The 18,632-nt window shown below is 41.8% G+C and overlaps 1 protein-coding gene across 1 annotated transcript; it reads left to right on the top strand.

The window, feature by feature from the left end:
* Positions 1-4,388: 4,388 nt before the first annotated feature.
* Positions 4,389-18,423, top strand: LOC108896939 (bromo adjacent homology domain-containing 1 protein-like). The gene is given in 9 exon segments (XM_018696264.2): positions 4,389-4,647; positions 10,328-10,649; positions 10,651-12,122; positions 12,930-13,027; positions 13,030-13,290; positions 13,602-13,761; positions 13,904-13,983; positions 15,459-15,550; positions 15,884-18,423. Coding segments are annotated over 8 exon segments (2,655 nt in total). The 5' UTR covers positions 4,389-4,647; positions 10,328-10,347; the 3' UTR covers positions 16,074-18,423.
* Positions 18,424-18,632: the final 209 nt, after the last annotated feature.

Genomic DNA, 18,632 nt, shown 5'->3' with positions numbered 1-18,632 from the left:
GACTTCTCTTTCATATTAGCAGCCCACCAATACATAGTAGTGAATAAGAGAATTAATACACAGAATACTTTTGCATTTGAATTCAGGGAGGGATGGCTGACCTTGAGTGGCAGAGAAATGTGATTTTTTTTTTTTTTTAATGTTCTTAGGTTGTAAATGATATGAATATAGAGCATTTCTAATTGAGCGTTAAGTGTTTTTGTGATTTTTTTTTTTTCACACTGATCTGACATATGCTGCATATGCTGATTTAAAATACAGTTGTAACAGCTGCTGCCAGTGAAGCCCAATTTGTCTCTCTAAGTGTCTCCTGTAGTCGGAATTTCTTCAGTAAATCACTGCATGAGCAAACTAAAACTCTGAACTCCTAACTTAAAGTGATATTTCTCACAAAATCAAAAAGTGTTATCAGCATGAAACATTCAGCCCCTGCAGATTTGAAAGGCAGCTGCTGAAAATTGTAGTTTTCTTCTCCACAGAGAAGAGAGGCTGCGTCAGTGGTGATTCACAGTGATTATAATTGATTCCATCATATCCAAAGTCTCGAAACGTCCACAGACATGTATCCTGAAACTCTTGCAGTGTAAGCAGCTTCTCCACCTTCCACCCTTTTTCTACAGCTCGCTCAGTTACTTCCTCTGTAAACGAAAACCAGACTCACGGCAGCAGGGCATAGCAGTTTTGTTCATGTCTCTTTATCTTCACTATGAGTGTGACAGTAGACCATTAAACTTGTACTCAGCCATGCCACAGTGTAGGGAAGTGCACAGAGCAGTTCTCCTGATGTGCAATTTTCCTGTCAAACAACATGTTGAGTTCAGTCTGTGAAATCTTGGATTATGGTTTGATTAATTATTGTTATTGTATGTCAACTTTGATATAGTTAATGTATTCTTATGTATAGATAATAGAGATGGACATATCAAGCAAAAATTCTGTTTAATATTCACTGGGACCTATTCTACCATTCTATAAATCTCACACTGCCACACAAGTTTCAGCAACAGCTGGTAGTTATGCTTCATTTTTCCTCTTATTTTGTTGTTTAATGGTGGTTGACAAACAGCTTTTGGGTGCATTACTGCCACCCCCTGGCAGTATTAATGTGTTACTTACTCCTGGGCGCAAGGAAAAATATATTTTTAAAACAAAACAATAGTTGCATAAACTATTCCATTTTCATGTCTGGTTAGAAGTATATTGATTGATTTGTGTTTCTGTCCACTTGGCAAATTTAAATCCAGCCTTCACTCTCCTTTTAGCTTAGTGTTGGGCTCTATCAGCTCCTAAAGGAAACGGCGGTTAAGTAGTTAAGTACTTATAGATGTTCAATGGTTAGCTGTAATTTTTGCTGGGTTTTGATGCTGGGTAGATTGTGTTTGACTCATTATCTATATAAAAATATTGATCAGTGCAGCTTTAAATATACTAAAAGGTCAACATCAATATTTGGTCTGACATTAACTGTGATGAACAGTGTCTAAATTGAACAGATTACTTCCACATCCTTACCTTTCGATACCACGGCTTCTGGCATTAGTGCTGAGTATTGGCTTTCAGTATGAACAGAAGTCCTGTGGCTACTGGCAATATGAATGTTAAGAACATGCTGAGCATGAGGATGTGCAACAGAGTAGCTGTATGACTGTGTTTTCATTGCTTTCTCTCTGCTGTTAGAATCTATTATAACTACCATGAATCCAAGCTGGCCACAGCCTTGTTTCTCTGAGAAGTAGCAAAAAGGTTTTATAGCTCCTTTCCAAGGTCTACACAGAATGAGTATTCTGTACTCAAAAGGTAGATTGTGGGGTTTTAAGTGTCACTTTAAACACAAAATGTTATTTCTTAGTTATTTACATTATCGGCTATTAACCCCCTATTTCACCCCTGTGGACTAATCCATACCAACCAGTTCATAGGTTTACAGCTTTGGCAGAGATGTGTTCTCCAATCAAATCCTCATTGTCCACTGTTGTATGTAAAGAAATGTATTATTTTTCATATAACAATAGAACTGATTAGATCAGCTTCCCTAAAAGATCGCTATTGATTATTTGATAGGGCACAATGTGACAATCACTTGAGTTACTTTCCCTCAGCACAAAAAGGCTCGGCCTGTAACAGGCTCCTTCTGAAGAGTTTGAATGTAATAACTGCGTATTCGGCTCTTTCATTGAAGTAAGTGTATAATTCAGCTCTCTCAGCTTTTCCGACTTTCATCACTGTTTCTTGTCATTAGAAAAATCTGGGGTTTGGATTAGGTAGCAATGTGGCTGCCCTCATTGATGGCAGGTTCTGATTCTTTCAGATTACATAACATCTGACAAAAAAGTCTGAGTGAAAGAAAGAAAAAAGATTAGTTGATGCTCTTCACAAGCCAGGTGCAATTAAAAACTGAGAATATTGAACAGTCTTTTAACAAGCAGAGAAACCAAGACTCTTGTGGTTATCTGTTTTTGTCAGACTGTTCAGCAGAGTTTCTCTAATGCACAGTGAAACACCAGTGGAAGCTAAGTTTACCATTTCTGTGGTCAAACTGAAAGACAAAATAAAAGTCAGTAACTGTTGAGTTACTAGCATTAGGAGTGAATACTTGATTTCTATTGAATTTACAGATATGTTTACTAATGTAACAGATCACTGCCAAACACTGACAACAGGCAGGGTGTAACAGTTCACAGGCCCAGTGCTGCCACTGCCTCTGTTTTCTCTGAGGGCATGCTTTATGTCAAAACATTAGTTGGTGTACCTTATTAAAAAGGTCTAACTATAAACTGTGTGCTCCAGCTCTGATCACTTCAGATCCCTCCTCATCCTCATTCTACTGTCAGTATTCAGTTTACTCTACATTTCCTTAAGTACTTTACTGACATATAATTTGAAGTACTTTAGTTGAGTATTTCCATTTTTACTTTACACTTCTACCTCACTAATGAGGGAAATATTGTACTTTTTACTCACATTTTTTTCACAGCTATAGCTACCAGTTACTTTGCAGATTCAGATACATACAAAATTAATGGAGTTGCTGTAGCTATAGCTGAGGACACTGAGGTCATGTCCTCTGGGAATTTGAGGTTTGAGGCCCGGGATGAGTTTATAGTCATTTTCAAACTGATTATATGCAAATTTGACTAAGTAATGATCAAATAAGTAAAGGAATGTATTTAGAATTTTATTCGCAGTGTGGCGTTTTTTTAATATTTCAAATTACCCAGTAAACTGAGGAAATCAATATAAATACATACTTTTTCATCAAAAAGAAGGGAAGGGGGTGGACTCATTATATTTTAAATCCTTGCTACTGACCTTGTAATGAACTTCTTCATTATGATTGTTATAAATATCCTATAGCTACATAAGGTATTCAGAATTAGCTCCACTTCCACCAGCTACAACACTAAATGGATGCTTACATGGTAATGAAATGCATAATGAGCAGCTACTTTTCTGTTTTGCTGATAAAACATGTATATCCACATAAATAAAATTCAGAAGGCATGATTTTTACTTGTAACCAAGTAGTCCTAACCTCGTAGTGTGATTTAGTTACTTGTACTTGTGTAAAGAGTGTCTGCTGCTGTCGCTGTCTCAATTAGACAGCATAACCCAACAATGCACCATAGAGTTTGCATGTATTTTCTATAACTGTTGGGCCATGTTGAGGGAACTCATGTGTCATCTCATCTGTTGGTGGTGCAGCCTAATTAGTTGATCTTGTTTCCAACCCCAGCTGGTTTTGGAGAGTTTAACAAAAAAATTCTAAGTACTATATGGTCTCCATTTAATGATGAATGTAACAACTATACATAGATAAGGATATCAGTTATATTCTAGAAAAATTAAAATATTGTTTGAACTCTTTAAAGCCTATTTTCTGTTTGTAATCTGCATGAGTCAGTAAAGATGGGACTTGAGGTGAGTTTTGTGCAGGTTTTCTTTCCTTTACGTCGCAGAACGCCTCACAACTTTGTTGAAAGGGCAGCATTTAAATGCCATATGTCACATGCACCACATGGGACACTGTTGATATCGTTGTGAAAGCCTTGCTCCTTGTTCAGCCTTCACATGAATTTCTCTAGACGTGTTTGAACAGTCTGGTGGTTTTCTGGTCGTGGTTCGGTCACGACGAAAATGACAGGGTGAGGCTGTCTGTCTGCCGTCGTAGCGGGCGGAGGGGGGGGGGGCAGCAACATCCACCGTCCATGATGTAGCGCCGTGTGTTTTTAATGTAGTGGAAGTTACCTCGGATACTGCAAATATTTAGTTTCTTTAACCCCCCCTTCTTTCAGAGTAAACAGCTGTTTGTCCGTCATTGGAGGACGGGGGTGTCAAGCGAGGCTGGTCCGTATGGCAATTGGTTCAGATTAAGTTTTCTGTAAATCGGTGGAAGCGCAACCAGGAAGAGCACACACACACACACACACACACACATCTCGCAGGCAGCGCCACCGACCGTCCTCTCTCCACTCCTCCCCAGCTCTCCCAGTTACGGAGCATTGCCATCGCACCAGTCCGGCTTCCCAGCTCCCCCCTCCTCCTCCCCCTCCACCACCTCCTCCTCCTCCTCCTCCTCCCCTCCTTCACCCCGCAGATTTGTTCGACGGCTCTCCGGGGGCTGGCAGGAGGAAGCGTGTCGGCGAGCCCGTAAGTTACCACCGCGATTTTTTTTTTTTTTTTTGGTTGCTATTTCGCCCCGAATGTTTGAAGTTGTTCCGACTGCCCAGCCGTCCAGAGAGGAGCGCAGAGCCCATTTTTCGCTTCGTGCACCAGAAGCGATTCGCAGGGGCTGCTGCTACGTTGCCATATCCTCCCGGGGCTCAACTAGGACTGTGATCAGAACAGCCACCGTGTCGGTAATGAGGAATCCGTTTAGGAAATGTTATCAGAAGGGGTGACTGCCCTTTATTTTGCTTGGTGTGTGTCTGTGTATGTGTATTTGGGTAGCCCCCCTCCCCTCCCCTCCCCTCTTCAGCCCATATTTAGAGCCTGGCTGGCTACTTCAGATGGGCAAGCTACGTCAAGCTGTACTGTATCCCATCCTACTCTATTCCTCAACCGCTGTATGTATATATTTATGCATGTAGTGTAAATGTATGCATTTAGCATGTATGCAAATCCTCCTCTACACCATCAGCGGGTGGTGGTGGTGTAGATCAAGCTCAAGGCTGCGGTGCAAGTCTCAGGAAAAAAAAACAACAACAGTGACCTAATGTTTGAAATTCTTGTAGCCTTTTTATCTCCTCTTGATAAAACCCCAACATGCCTGCGCCTCGTGTTGAACCTGCCCGTCACCAGCCTGTGACATGGAAAATGTAAATCAAGAGCGCTCTCAATCTGATCCGAATGGGCTACCTTACCCAGCTGGTTATTTATTTTTGATGTGTTCTTTTGCCGGTGTGTTGGCTCCACCTGAGAGTGCAAAGCAGAGGCATTTAAAAGCGAATGAAGTATTCATCACAGGTGTAATGTTAGGCTGATGGGGTGTTTGTGGCTGTTGCATTCACTGACAATGTTACCAAACGATCTGGAGCAGAGTTTTGAGTTTGATTCTGCAAGATGTATCTCATGTTGCCTGTTGGTCGGCTATTGTGGTGTTTCCTGAACCTTTCTGGATTGTGTGACCCTTTAAGATGAAGCACTGTGACCCCTTACTATATGAGCTGTGAGCAATATAGGCAAAGAAAAGTGATTTGTCCTTCTCAGATGTGTTATTTTAGGGATTTTTTTAGAGGCTCAGAAAGGTGGAAATGTTCAGTATTTCACAAGGAAAAGAAACAAATTAGGGACTGTAGGAAAATTACTACAGCAGAGAGAAGTGTCTAAAATAAAAGAGGGTGTGTTATGTATTTTTTGTGTTTTGATAAAGGCAGGGTATATGTTGGGGCAGTGAGGGAGGGTGCTTCAACTTTTGTCTCATCCCAGAATTACGTTTTTTATTGAGTTTGGGGTGAATATATTGCAACGCTAAATTCACCAACAGTGTTAGTGCCGGGCCTGGTTCACTCATTCAGCAGGCCTCACCTTTAAGCTGCTTCATATTCAAAAATAGATAGTGGTAGTATTTTCACTGTTTTGTCATGTTTTCCATAAATGTGTGTGTGTGTGTGTGTGTGTTTTTTTTAATTTTTTTTAGAAAGTGGGAAATGGGGGTCCAAACAAAATATCAATGACAATGTGGAGGCTCGTGCTTTATATGTATGATTCAGCTCACCTCCCCTCCTTAATAACATTTAGGTACAGTCTCTTAGAGAAAAGTTTAAAAAACAAGGTAACACTTTATTTTAACCCCCAACTAAATAAACAATTAATAAATGGTTTCTAAGTAAGTTGTTAGTAAAGTTTATTTGTATAGCACAGAGCAGTCACAAAGTGCTTTACAGCAGAAACATTTAAAAACCACACCATAACAACATAAAAGGAGACATAAATAGGCAAACATAATAAACATACACACAAGGCACTATGCTTTTTTAAACAAATATGTTTTTAGCTGCCTTTTAAGAGATGCCACTGAGTCAACAGTGCAAAGTGTGGGTGGCAGGTTGTTCCACAGCTTAGGAGCTAAAATTTGGAAGACACAGTCACCCTTAGTTTTCTGACGGGTACATGGAATCATAAGTAGACCTCTGTCTGAGGACCTCAGACACTGTAATGTAGTCGTTAACAGTCACAAAGACTTTTATAATATTGTTTATAACAGCTATAACGATAGCATTAATTACTGGTCTATAAACAGTTAATGAATATTTGATAACACTAAATTACATGGTTGTAATCAATTATATAGAATTTCATGTCTTCATTAGTTTTCAAGACATTTATAAACTGGCTTATAATCTTATTTTACTAGATAGTTTTACTTTGTTTTAGGTCCCATTCACAAGGTTATGAATCCTTTGTAGATGATTTATAATAAATTACGGGGTAAACACTTTGTATCCAAACAGTGAAGAAATGTTTTACAACACACTGTAAACTTGTTTTAATTCAATATATATCCGTCATATAATTATTATTAATGATAAACACATTCAAAGCATTTATTGCCCTGAAGGGGGTAAAACTATCTAATAAAATTCAAATCACTCACAAATAAGTTTATGAAAGTATTTAAAACTGCTGAAGACATGTGATTATATTGATAAGTATACAGATATGTTAAACTGTGTTAACAAACATTCATTAACTGTTAATACACCAGTGGATGCGTGATTTATATGAGGTGTTATAGTTGTTACCAAAGACATAAATAAACACTTAAAAACATCTGTTTGCAACATGTCTTCATCACAATGTCTATAAATGTCAGTGTCTCATAAAACACCATTAATTGTTTGTGTACTGCTTCTAAATGCTAAATAAGGAGGTTAAAATACAGTGTTACCACAAAGTAAACTTTTCAGTATCAGAGTCGTTCTCTCTGATCCCCTCCTCCTTAGATTTATCCTGAGACCCATGGGTATGTCCCAGTCCACAGTTTAGAGACCACCAGGCTAATACATTGAGCCTGTTTGTAATATCCTAAGTGACTCTCACTGTGCATGTGGTATTCACCTTTGTGTTTGGAGTGGCTGATTGAATCTCTTACTGTCACTGTATTTCTGTGGTAAGAAAGTTATAGTTCAGTTGGAATCTCAGAGGAGACAAAATTGTTGACAGTTGAATTTCAGTTGTGTGCCTTGATGCTGTTGAATCATTATTTAAATCCACTGGGGTTGCTGTTTTGCACACATATTCTCAAGAGTCTTGAGAAATCTTGCAAGTCTTATCATAAAAAAGGATCCTGGTGAGGCTGCTGTTTGATGCCCTGAGAGGAACTGATGATCTGTTTTCTAACCAATTAGAGATGGAGCGCAGGGCCATTGATCTTCCTATAAATGTGAAATTACTTCCTGAGGATCACCAGGCCTAACTGTGTTTAAAGAGCCAAATTGCCGTTTGGCCAGAGCGCTGCTACATGAGATAATATCTTACAGGTTATTTCTTTACAGCATTTCCCCTCCTACACTTCTCAGCAGTGACCCACAACAGCTGCTGGAAAATTGTCTTTCATGGTTTCATGGCATGAGAAAAGCTTAGTATCAAGGCTCTTGAAGTGGGGCAGTTTTGAGTAGAAAATAGATGTCAGAGAGCTACTTTAAATTAAGAACATTTTGAAATATAGACCTTGATTCTTGAATATGAAGTGAAAACACCTCTGAATTTTTGGTTTGAAGTATGTCATTCAGATATTGAATTTCAGTCTCAGTCAGCAAGGTCACACTATGAAACTGATTAGACCTTGACTGAGAAATAGGCAGCTAGAGTTAGCCTGTCATCCTGTGGAAGGGCAAAGATGAGATGAGGGATCACACATCATTGAGCAGAACACCGTCAAAAAATGTTAGATTATTTTGTAATCAAGGTATAAAAGCCATTAGTTACATTTAAATGTTCTTTCTAGTGTTTTTTGATGATGAAAAAAGATAGATTAATTGTTTACTAATTTACACATAATCAGGCTAAATAAGACATCTCAACTAATGTGAAGTTGCTTCAATTTTCATTAACCTTGGAGTTAAACTTGTGTTGGCTGTTGCCAGGATCACACACACATTTCAGTCTTGGGCAGCCCCCACGCCGCACAAGCCCAGTCAGACTGGGGCAGACAAAATCAAACATGTCTGAAAAATCTTGTCGGGCTTCGGCTGTCAATGAGTCCTCAGTTGGGCCAAACTCTCTGGTCTTGAATGTGTTCAAACTGCGGAGTAATCTGCAGCAGTGCCGCACACAGCCACGCTAGTCTGAACAGATGCCCTGTCCTGCAACTCCACACAGAAAGAATTAGAAAATATTAAAAACTACTTACTCTGATAAAACCTGGGTTGATTGTTGTTTTGTTTTTTTGTGATAAACTGATAGCATTGATATGATCTATATCTAAGCTCATTCAGGGAAAATGTTAAAACTTCACTAAGGCCGTCTTACACAAAGAGATTAGAAAGCACATGCTGTAAATATGCATGTCAATAGTTTTCAAGGGGGGAATTTCATTAACTGATTGTAGCTAATTATGGGAGCTAATCTGGTGGGACAAGAAGCTCTTGTGAGTTTTGGGGAAAAAAACACCTTTATTTCACAAAATAAATGGTGGAAAATTGTATCTGGTGTTTGTGATGCAGAGTCTACTGCATGTACACTTTTGAATGCAGATCTCATTAGGCAGACAATAAATCTTTATGACCTTCAGCATAAAAATGCACAGCTTTACCTTCATTATCTGCAGTTGTTTATGTTTTTTAAACATTTTCACAAAAACTCCCAAGCTAATTGTTTGCTGCTGATTGTGAATTTATTTGCTAAATGATTTCACAGTGAGCTCTGGGAATGTTTATATTCATACGTATGCATGCGATTATCTTCCTCTACATAAGGCAGACTTTAAGACAATGATTAATTTGAAGCCATGAAATTGAAGTAATAGAAATGTCTCTAGGTTTAAATAGGCATTAAGCCAGCCTGTTTATTTGTCTTATTTTCCTCAGTGGAGTTTAATGTTGTAGTGAAGCCTTTTTGACATTTTCCTCTCAGACTAAACATTTCAGACTAAACAATTGGCCTTAACAAGCTGTTATTTGCATGCTGCGTGCACATGAGGTGATAAGGCAATGAACGGAGTGAATGAATGACAGAGTGCATCGGTTTCCTCAGTGCAACATAAAACACACGCACACACACAAACATGTTAAAATGAAGGCAGACAGGTGAACAATAGCTGGAGCTCCTGATCACATAACCATTCAGCTGAATTTACTCATCATCAAGCTTCTTTTTGTATTGAATCAGATGTTGCTGTTGTGTTTGAATCTAAGCTGAGGGCTTACGTAAGATAGTCGATGTCTTTGTTATGTTTGTGTCTTTTTGGCTCCGGCTTGTTTTGATTTTCTTTGTGCCTCAGTACTTTCCACACCACAAAAAACCTTCCAGCCTTGTGTAGTTTGAAGTCATGAAAACAGAAAATGTTCCTGTTAACGGTCTCTTCTTAATACACCTCATATCACTCTCTGACAGTGCCCTGACCATCAGTCCTGTTTAGTCAGTGGGGCCAAAATTGTGGTTCCTGCTGATATTAACAGCTTCTAACAAAGGTTATAAAGATGTTATAAGATGTCAAACATGTGTAGTGCTGAACCAGCTCTCTATGGATCCAATTAACTGTTTTGTTTGTAAGTAACTACTGCTTAGCTCATTGGTTGTTGTTGTGTAGATTTTGTGAGCCTTGTAAGGACATGGTGAAACTAGGACAAACCAGAGTTTTCACCACTTTTTGGTCTCTTATCTCTAGGCCCCGTGGAGAAGCATGTGATGACTCACGCAAGGCAGAAGGGTTCCCTCAGGCAGAGCCGCAGTAGTGCTGAGTGGTGGGACAACTGTCCACTTTGGCCACATGGTGGCACCATGGGCGGTGCCTGGCCTGAGCGCTCACTGCGATTCGGCAGGACAAAGAAGATAAGTGAGATCGTCAAACAAGGGAAGGACGTGGCCAAGGGGATGACTCGCAAGAGGGGGAGAAGAGAAAAATCCAATCAGAACAGAAAACTTGACCGGAGGCGTGACAAGAAACGGGACAGGAAGTTGTATCCATTGCGGGGGAGGACTGGGGGTTCAGGTGGGGAAGGGCTTCAGCTGCCACGTTCTCCTCACCCGATTGGAGGAAAGCATCAGTGAGAAGGAGAGTTCTGAAGAAAGGGAAGGAAACAATGCACGCCGACATTTATCCCTCAAACACAAACCCAAAAAAGGGAAAAGCAATGAAAGAAGACAGGCAAAGTCATCAACCAAAAACAAATCAAAGTCAGTTAGCCCAAGTCATGGTGAGTGTATTCATGTCTTACAACCACGCAAGCGCAGACTTGCCTCTCTCAATGCTGAGGCAGTGAACAGTCTACTGCTTGAAAGAGCTACTGACCCTCAGCCAGCAGCTAAACAGGCCAGGAGACAGGAAGAACCCACAAATGGAGGGGGTTCCCCGGATTCAGATCCAGCCAGAACTGGTGTCCCTGGAGGTCTGAAGGCTTCACGAGGAAACACCAGTAAAGTCTCAGCGTCCCACAGACTTGAACTGTGCCAAAGCTCTAAGCGAGTCAAGAAGGCCAAAGTCAACCGAGGTGATGAGAGCAGGGGGATGAGTCAGGAGAGTCTGGATGCCCCCGCCCCCAGACGATTGGCTGGACTCAATGCTGCAGCCCTGCTGAAGTTAACCAGCTCTTCTGCTACCAGTAAACAGAGAGTAAAGGCTGCACCCACAGCTACTATCACATCAGACTGCAAGGCTCCTGCTGCAGCCTCAACCCCAAAACAGCACTCCAGAGTTAAGCTCAAACACAAGGGGCGATCACAAAAGCAGAGGGGAAAAAAGGCCCCACCCCTGCACATTGGCTGCACAGCCTGCAAGAAGAAGGCGGACTTTGAGCCCAAAGTAGAGTGGGAGCCTGGCAGCTGCACCCATAGACTGACCAAACCAGGCTACCAGTCACGCAGCATGCTAGCGTACCCGCTTAAGCAAGTGAAGGAGGAGCAGCTGGAGACCGAACTGAGCCCTTACTACTGCTGTCCCCCAGAGGGTTCAATGGAATACTGCCACCGCTTGGCCTTCTTCCTGGGCCAGCAGCCCTATGGAGAGTCAGACGATCAGCCTCTTAACACAGCCATGACCCCTGTGAAGCGCGAGTGCCTCGTAACCTCACCGTCCCTGACCCACTCGCACCCGCACACAGCCCTGACCCTCAGCCCTCACCCCTGCCTCTGCACCGCCGACCACTGCTTCTCCAGCTACTACGTCCACATAGCTCACCCGACACACACTGGAACGACATCGCCGAACCTGGCCTCACGACCTCTGAACTTTGCCCCTTCCAGTTTGTGCCCTAATCGGATGACTGGCTCCAAGCTGCTGGGTCCGCGGGTGTCCCACGCCTCGGGGCTGGCCCATCCCGCCTACTGCAACTCTGTGGCTTCGCCCTGTTACGGTGATGCCTGCGGGATCGGTGGCTACACCTGCAGAGCCATGCCTCCCGTCACCAGCAGGGGTTGCTCTTTCAGCACAGGATGCACTGGATGTACACACAGCATCAAAACAGGTGAGTGGGAAATGGAAATTTTTTAAGTCATTCAGCTGGACCAAAAATGTATACAAGAGCTCATTTTAGGCATACACACAAAAGATACATTGTCTGTACTGACCCATGTCACAAGCCATAGTCTCATTTGAGTAAACAGTCAGCATCATGTTAAACCAGTATCACAGAGACTGCTGAAACAACCACATGTAGCATTTTCAATAAGCTATCTAGCAACTTGTGTATTTTCCTCCACTGATGCTTCTCTGATTCACTCATCTTAGGCCCTCTTTGTATAGCTGCTATTATGAAAGAAACCTTTATCCCAGTGTTATTCTTGGAGTTATTACTTACAGAACTTAAGATTCCTTTGTTGTTAAATGTGTGCCTCGAGCTAGTTGTGTGGCCCAACAAGTGTGAACATTTCTGTTTTTTGTTGTCCTTTTTTTTGTTGGCATGAGCCTTGAATGTGTCCATACCCTGAGGCTCTGGCTTAGATATTTCTTGATAAGGAAGCTCGTATGTAATGTTGTGTTCTATATAGAAGGACTGATGAACAAGATAAGAGAGAGGCAGATTGTTTTTATGCTCATCTACAGAGGAACCATGCAGTTTGCTCAGAGCCTCCATTAGCCTCTGGTCTAACCAGACCAAGTAAGGAGCAAAATACCTGAGTGTATTACTTTATTAAGAATTCAACTTTTCCTCTCATCTGTAAAATTTTCATGTCTCAAAAGTTACAGTGTCCCGGTTTAAGTGCAAATTTGATCGATTTTGATTTCTTGCTGTAGTATTTGAAAGTGTTATGTTCATTCTTTACTTTTCCAGAGGGTTACTCCTCCCCTCAGGGTGAACACAGCCCCTCTCTTCTGGTTCCCCCATCCCTGCCCATGTCCAGCTGCCCTCTATCCAGCGTGTGCCCACCTCTACCCAAACTAAACCCCACCTGTTGACCCCCCTGTCGGGGCGAGACCAGCCTCAGGCCAGGTTAAAGCTGGCCAGGGAATGCCCACAGAGCACCAAGCCCTCCAATGGCTCCCTGTCCATGGGCCGCACACGGCTGCCCCAGAAACAGCCATCACCCGTGCCAAGCCTCAGCAGCACTAAGCAAAAGAAAGTCAGCCGCAGACGTGCCACCAACGGCTGGCGGCCTGTTGGGGTGCCCACGGAAAGGGAGGTCTTCATTGCGGTAGGTTATTTGTGAGTGTGTCTGTGTACAGTGAAGATGAGCTACAGATTATTGAGCCATCTTGTCTGGTTGTTTCTCTAGTTAGACTCTTTCTTGGGTTTAGCACTACCTGATAATACCCTGGTGGTAGAAACCTCAGCATCCACACAGCTGGCTGGCAGAAAGAAAAAAAAAATCAGCTCTTGGGGGGAAAAGATAATTGTGTTTTGACCACACAGCTTCGTGCGAACAGATTCCTTTTTGTCTTTATAATGAGAATTATATCTGTCCTTGTCGGTGTGTATGTGTGCTTGTGCATGTGCCTGTCTCAGGGAGAGGATGAGACGGCCCTGCGGCAGTGTTATGAAGGAGTCGAGAGGGACGGTGAAGTGATACGTGTCAGAGACACTGTGCTGCTACGATCAGGCCCCAGGAAGAAATCCCTCCCATACGTTGCCAAGATATCAGCACTGTGGGAGGACCCCAAAACAGGTAAAGGAGATGAGGAGAGGGAGATCATTGTAAGATATGAGGGTTTATACGTGTGAATGGATGAGGGATAAGGGGATATATGGCCAAGGTTGTTTGCCTGTACCTATGCATGTGCTGTTTGTGTCTCAATTTGCTGCCTCAGGAGAGCTGATGATGAGTCTTTTCTGGTACTACCGACCTGAGCACACCCAGGGAGGCCGAGATCCCAGCACACACTGTGAGGTGAGGCTTGAATGGAAGCAAAGAATTGATTTTTCCCAGTGGTTAAATGGAAGGAAACAGTAACAGCAAAGTGAAAACCGTGTGTGTCCCTTCTTAAAAATAGATAATTCTAACTCTAATTAACCTGAAAACAAATGCTTGACAGGGGATGTGTACGATGAAGTATTTAGGGAGTACTTGACATCCATATGAACCAAACCAACCAACCAATTATGAAATAAACAATCATATGGATAAGTATGTAGAAAATGAAATATATAGTATGAAAGTAAAACCGTGGAATAATTGTTACATTTTAAAAGTTTAAAAGCTAATTATAATTATAAAATGTTGTTTCCTCCTGCTTCCTTTCAGAATTGTAGATTATTACTATATTAGATATGTTATTATAGACATTTATATTGTATTTATTCATATGATTATTTAACTAACATTACAATTATATTATTTCATATTTAACAGTTTTCGCTTTCCTATAGGTCTTTTATAGATTTATTTATTTTTTTTTAATTCACCTGATGAAGCTATCGTACGTTAGCTATACAGTACAAACACATACTGGCATTCATAATGAACATATAATGAAATAAAGACACATTAGCATCATTCACTGTGTCTTGATGGTTTTCCTTTCTTTATTTTAAACTGAGAATTTCTTGTCAGTGCTGCTGTGTAGAACATTTAAGTTGTACAGAGTGAATTCTTAAACGTCAAAGACTGTTTGATAGACATTGATTCTTTATGTTTCTTGATTATGTTCCTCTGTTGAGTAAGTTTATTTTTGTCAATACTGTCTTGTGTTTTCACATAGGTTATAAATTGGTATAATGTGTTTGAGTGTAAGAGGGAAGATTATTTCATGTCATTTGCATTACTTGTATCACACAATTATTGGTGTGCTATAATAGAAATTTTGTAGTTATCATTTGTCAGTTCATTATAAGTAAGTGTTAATGCATAATGTCCTGATATACATAGGAAAATACTGTGCAGGGAGGTGAGCTAAACCGCCCATCTGTGCACAAATATTTAGACCCTGACTGCTGCTGGAGACATCATTATCTTTCCCTCAGCAGACCTGAAACTGTTGATAGTTGGTTAGCTCTTCAGTGAAACCACAATGCCAGATGATGATACCTCTGCCACCCCAGTCTTAGACAAACAAAGAGTAAGAGAAGGGAAAATTTTCACTGTGCAAAAGTGAACACAGCGAAACACCACACACATTTCTGTTCACGATGGATGTCTGCAGCGTGTGTTGAGTGGAGCAGCATTTGTGTGTGTGTGCGTGTGTGTGTGTGTGCGTGTGTTGGCGCGTAGGATAGAAACACAGAGGCACATGCCTATTCTATGCAAACAATTACGGTTCCCTCTGCGTTCACAGTCGAAAAGCGTTGTCATTTCGTCAGCCTTCAGCCCGCACAATAGGAAACACTTGTGTTGATGTGACATTGTACACCCACTGTTGGTTTCAGAATGAGATTTTCGCCTCTCGGCATCAGGATGAAAATAGTGTGGCCTGCATAGAAGACAGATGCTACGTTCTCCCACTAGCCCAGTACTGTAGGTAAGTACACACACGCACACACACACACACACACACACACAGAAATAGACAACAGCTATTGTCGTTAGCAGAGAGTGTATTCAGGAGACTTGAAGTCTTCCCATTTAATTAACACCTCAGCTTCTGAGATATGCAGTGCGCCTTTTTTCTGACTTTTTTTTAATCACACATCGGTGACACTGCAACTGTTAATGAATTCAGCGGTACACAAGGCCATGAGTATTTGCTTAGACATCCTTTGCAAAGATCTGCTTCGAGTTCAGTGGCTTGCACTTTTCAGATAATGCCACAATAGCATGAAGATTTTCCCCCTCTCCTTTTTCCCTTTCCTAGATTTTGTGCCTTGGTGAAGCGGCGTGCCGAAGGCGCCCCACCTGGCAGCGCCAGCATGGTGCCCTGCCGCCCTGACTTCGCCCCCCCCTCCCACCGCTGTGTGCCCACAGACGTCGACCCCGAGCTGGTGTATCTCTGCCGGCACGTCTATGATTTCCGCTACGGACGCATCCTGAAGAACCTGCAGTAGAGGGTAGCGGGGTTGCTGCATCTATGAATTAATCATCACGATGCTCCCGCTCCTGCACAGAGGGGGAGCCGAGGGACTGAACACCCCTGTCTCTTCTGCTGGGGACCTCACGATCAGGGGAGGGAAGGGGGGGATGATGGGGGTGGGGCTGGGTTGGGCGAGGGACAGATGACACATTATGAAGCACAGATCCCTTTAGTCGACTACAGAAGGGGTTACAATGTGATAGCTTAATCCATGTCAGTCAGAGCACCTATATTTCCTGGTTTCAAAGAGTGAGGAAGGGACTTTTTGTTCATCAGCTTGGATTTTTTAGCTATCACAACACTCTGAGGTTACATGGAAGGTTGTGTGTGTCCTCCCCCTCTTTTGCCTGCCAGGAATGCCGAGCACCAGGCAGAACTGGGAGACTGTCAGGGCCGCGTTTCCCCCAAAGCGTCTTAGCACAACAATCATGTTTGTTCCATTTGTAAGCCAGTGGCTCAGGGATGGTCCGCTGTTAAGGTGCTTCCGGGGGAACACAAGCCTGCACTGTCAGCTCAATGTTAACGGTGTTCAACCAACCAGGGTGAAGGAGCAACTAATGGAGAGTGTCGTCTTATTTCTCCTGATTTGAGTTTGTCTCTGCGTGAGTGTGTGTGTGTGAAAGAGAGAGTGGGAGAGCGAGTGTTGTCAGTGTGGATAAATGGATAAATGTGGGTATGTGTGATGGTTTTTTAGGAGGCTTTCAGGCAATCAAACCAAACAAGCAGCTTCAGAGGAAGAAGCGGAGCTCTCTCTCTCTCTCTCTCTCTCTCTCTCTCTCTCTCTCTCTCTCTCTCTCTCTCTCTCTCTCTCTCTCTCCCCCTCTCCCCCTCTCCCTGTCCTCCTCTCCTGACACTGACAGAAACATTTTCATCTCGAGTGATGCTCTGCGAAAACTAAAATACTGTACCTGAAGGTGGGGGTGTGTGAGACAGATCTCTTTTTTTTTTTTTTTTACCAAACTCAACTCTAGAGCAGGGCTTCTTTAACTTGGGGTCAGGACACCAAAAAATTGGCTCTAAACTGATTTTATTAACAAAAACACACACACGTCAAAAGCCCCAGTGAATCTGCAAACTAATGTTTCATCTCAGCCCCAGTCCTGGTTTGAGGAAGCCTTGTTCTAGAGAGGCTTTTACAAGGGTCCTACTTACTGAGGAGTTGAGACCCTCCATAGCCCTGTGAAGGCTTAACAAGAGGAGGGCCATCGCTCATCTGTTTTTGTTTTGTTTGTTTTTTTGGTCATAATTTTTCACCTTTGCTGTTCCCTGTGACTTGCCTTATGACTTGCAGGTAGAGCTTTAGGCAGCTAGTCTCACACATATGACTAGGAAGTGGTAGAATGAATGGGTTTGCTGTTGTCCCAAGAAATAGGATTTTGTTGCTGATCGCCTGACAGCTGTGACATGATCACTGGAGACGCACATTGAAAATGCACTGGTTTAGGGCTGCAACTAATGATAATTTTCATTACCTGTTCATCGTTTTGTCGTTAAAATGCCACTAAATATTGAAAAATGGATGCCCAAGGTGACATTTACAAATGGCTTGTTTTTTAAAACCCAAAGCTATTCAGTTTTTTATCATATAAAAAAAGACAAATATCAAAGCTTCACATTTAAGAGGCTGAAACCTTCAGTTTATTTGGCATTTTTAGATGATTATTTGATTATCAAAACAGTTGCAGATCAGTTTTCCTTCAATCAACTGATTGTTGCAGCTCTACACTGGTTAGAAACACAGCGCACTTTTCATGTTATCAACCGGCTGTGCTCTAGCTGCTCACCTTGCATCCCAATGTGCCACAACATCTGGGAAATGTCTGTTCTACCCGCTCTAATTCTACACCCACACTGATTATACTTCCTCCTCCTCCTCCTCTCCCCACCCCAAGATAAACCAAAGGATGTCACACAAGCCAGAGTCCCCATCTCCTCCCTCACACTTCTTCTTCTCGTCAGCACTTCTGCCCTCGTTCCCTTATTATATTGCACTAATCCATTCCTTAATTACAACAAACAATTTTTTTTTTGTTCTAGCTACTAATATCTCCCCAGGGGGAACATACTATGTATCATTTATGTGTTTGTGTTTCGTAGAGAAGGAAACAGTGAGGATGTCATGGCTGCTTTTGTCAGTGCAAACTGTATATTTGTATTCTTTCACCAGTAGAGGAGTCGGCCAGCGTGTTTGTCATGTTGCCTGATGCACAACCTGTTGAGTCCCATGGAATATATACAGTATATGTGTATGTATATATATATATATGTGTATGTGTGTGTGTGTGTGTGTGTGTGTGTGTGTGTGTATGTATGTATGTATGTGTATATATATGTATATGTATATGTGTATGTGTATATATATATATATATATATATACACACACACACACACACACACACACACACACATTACTAGAGTCATTCCATTTGATTTTTCAATCAGCTCTGACATACTTATATAAATATACACTATATATTTATGTATGTATCCACACTGTTAATGTGATTAGATTTCAAAAAGGCATCTGGATGG

The sequence above is a fragment of the Lates calcarifer genome, linkage group LG7_1 (assembly GCF_001640805.2).
Source record: "Lates calcarifer isolate ASB-BC8 linkage group LG7_1, TLL_Latcal_v3, whole genome shotgun sequence".
NCBI classification, from domain to species: Eukaryota; Metazoa; Chordata; class Actinopteri; family Centropomidae; genus Lates; species Lates calcarifer.
The sequence above is the reverse complement of the archived record's forward strand: the minus strand, read 5'-3'. Positions and strand labels throughout refer to the sequence as shown.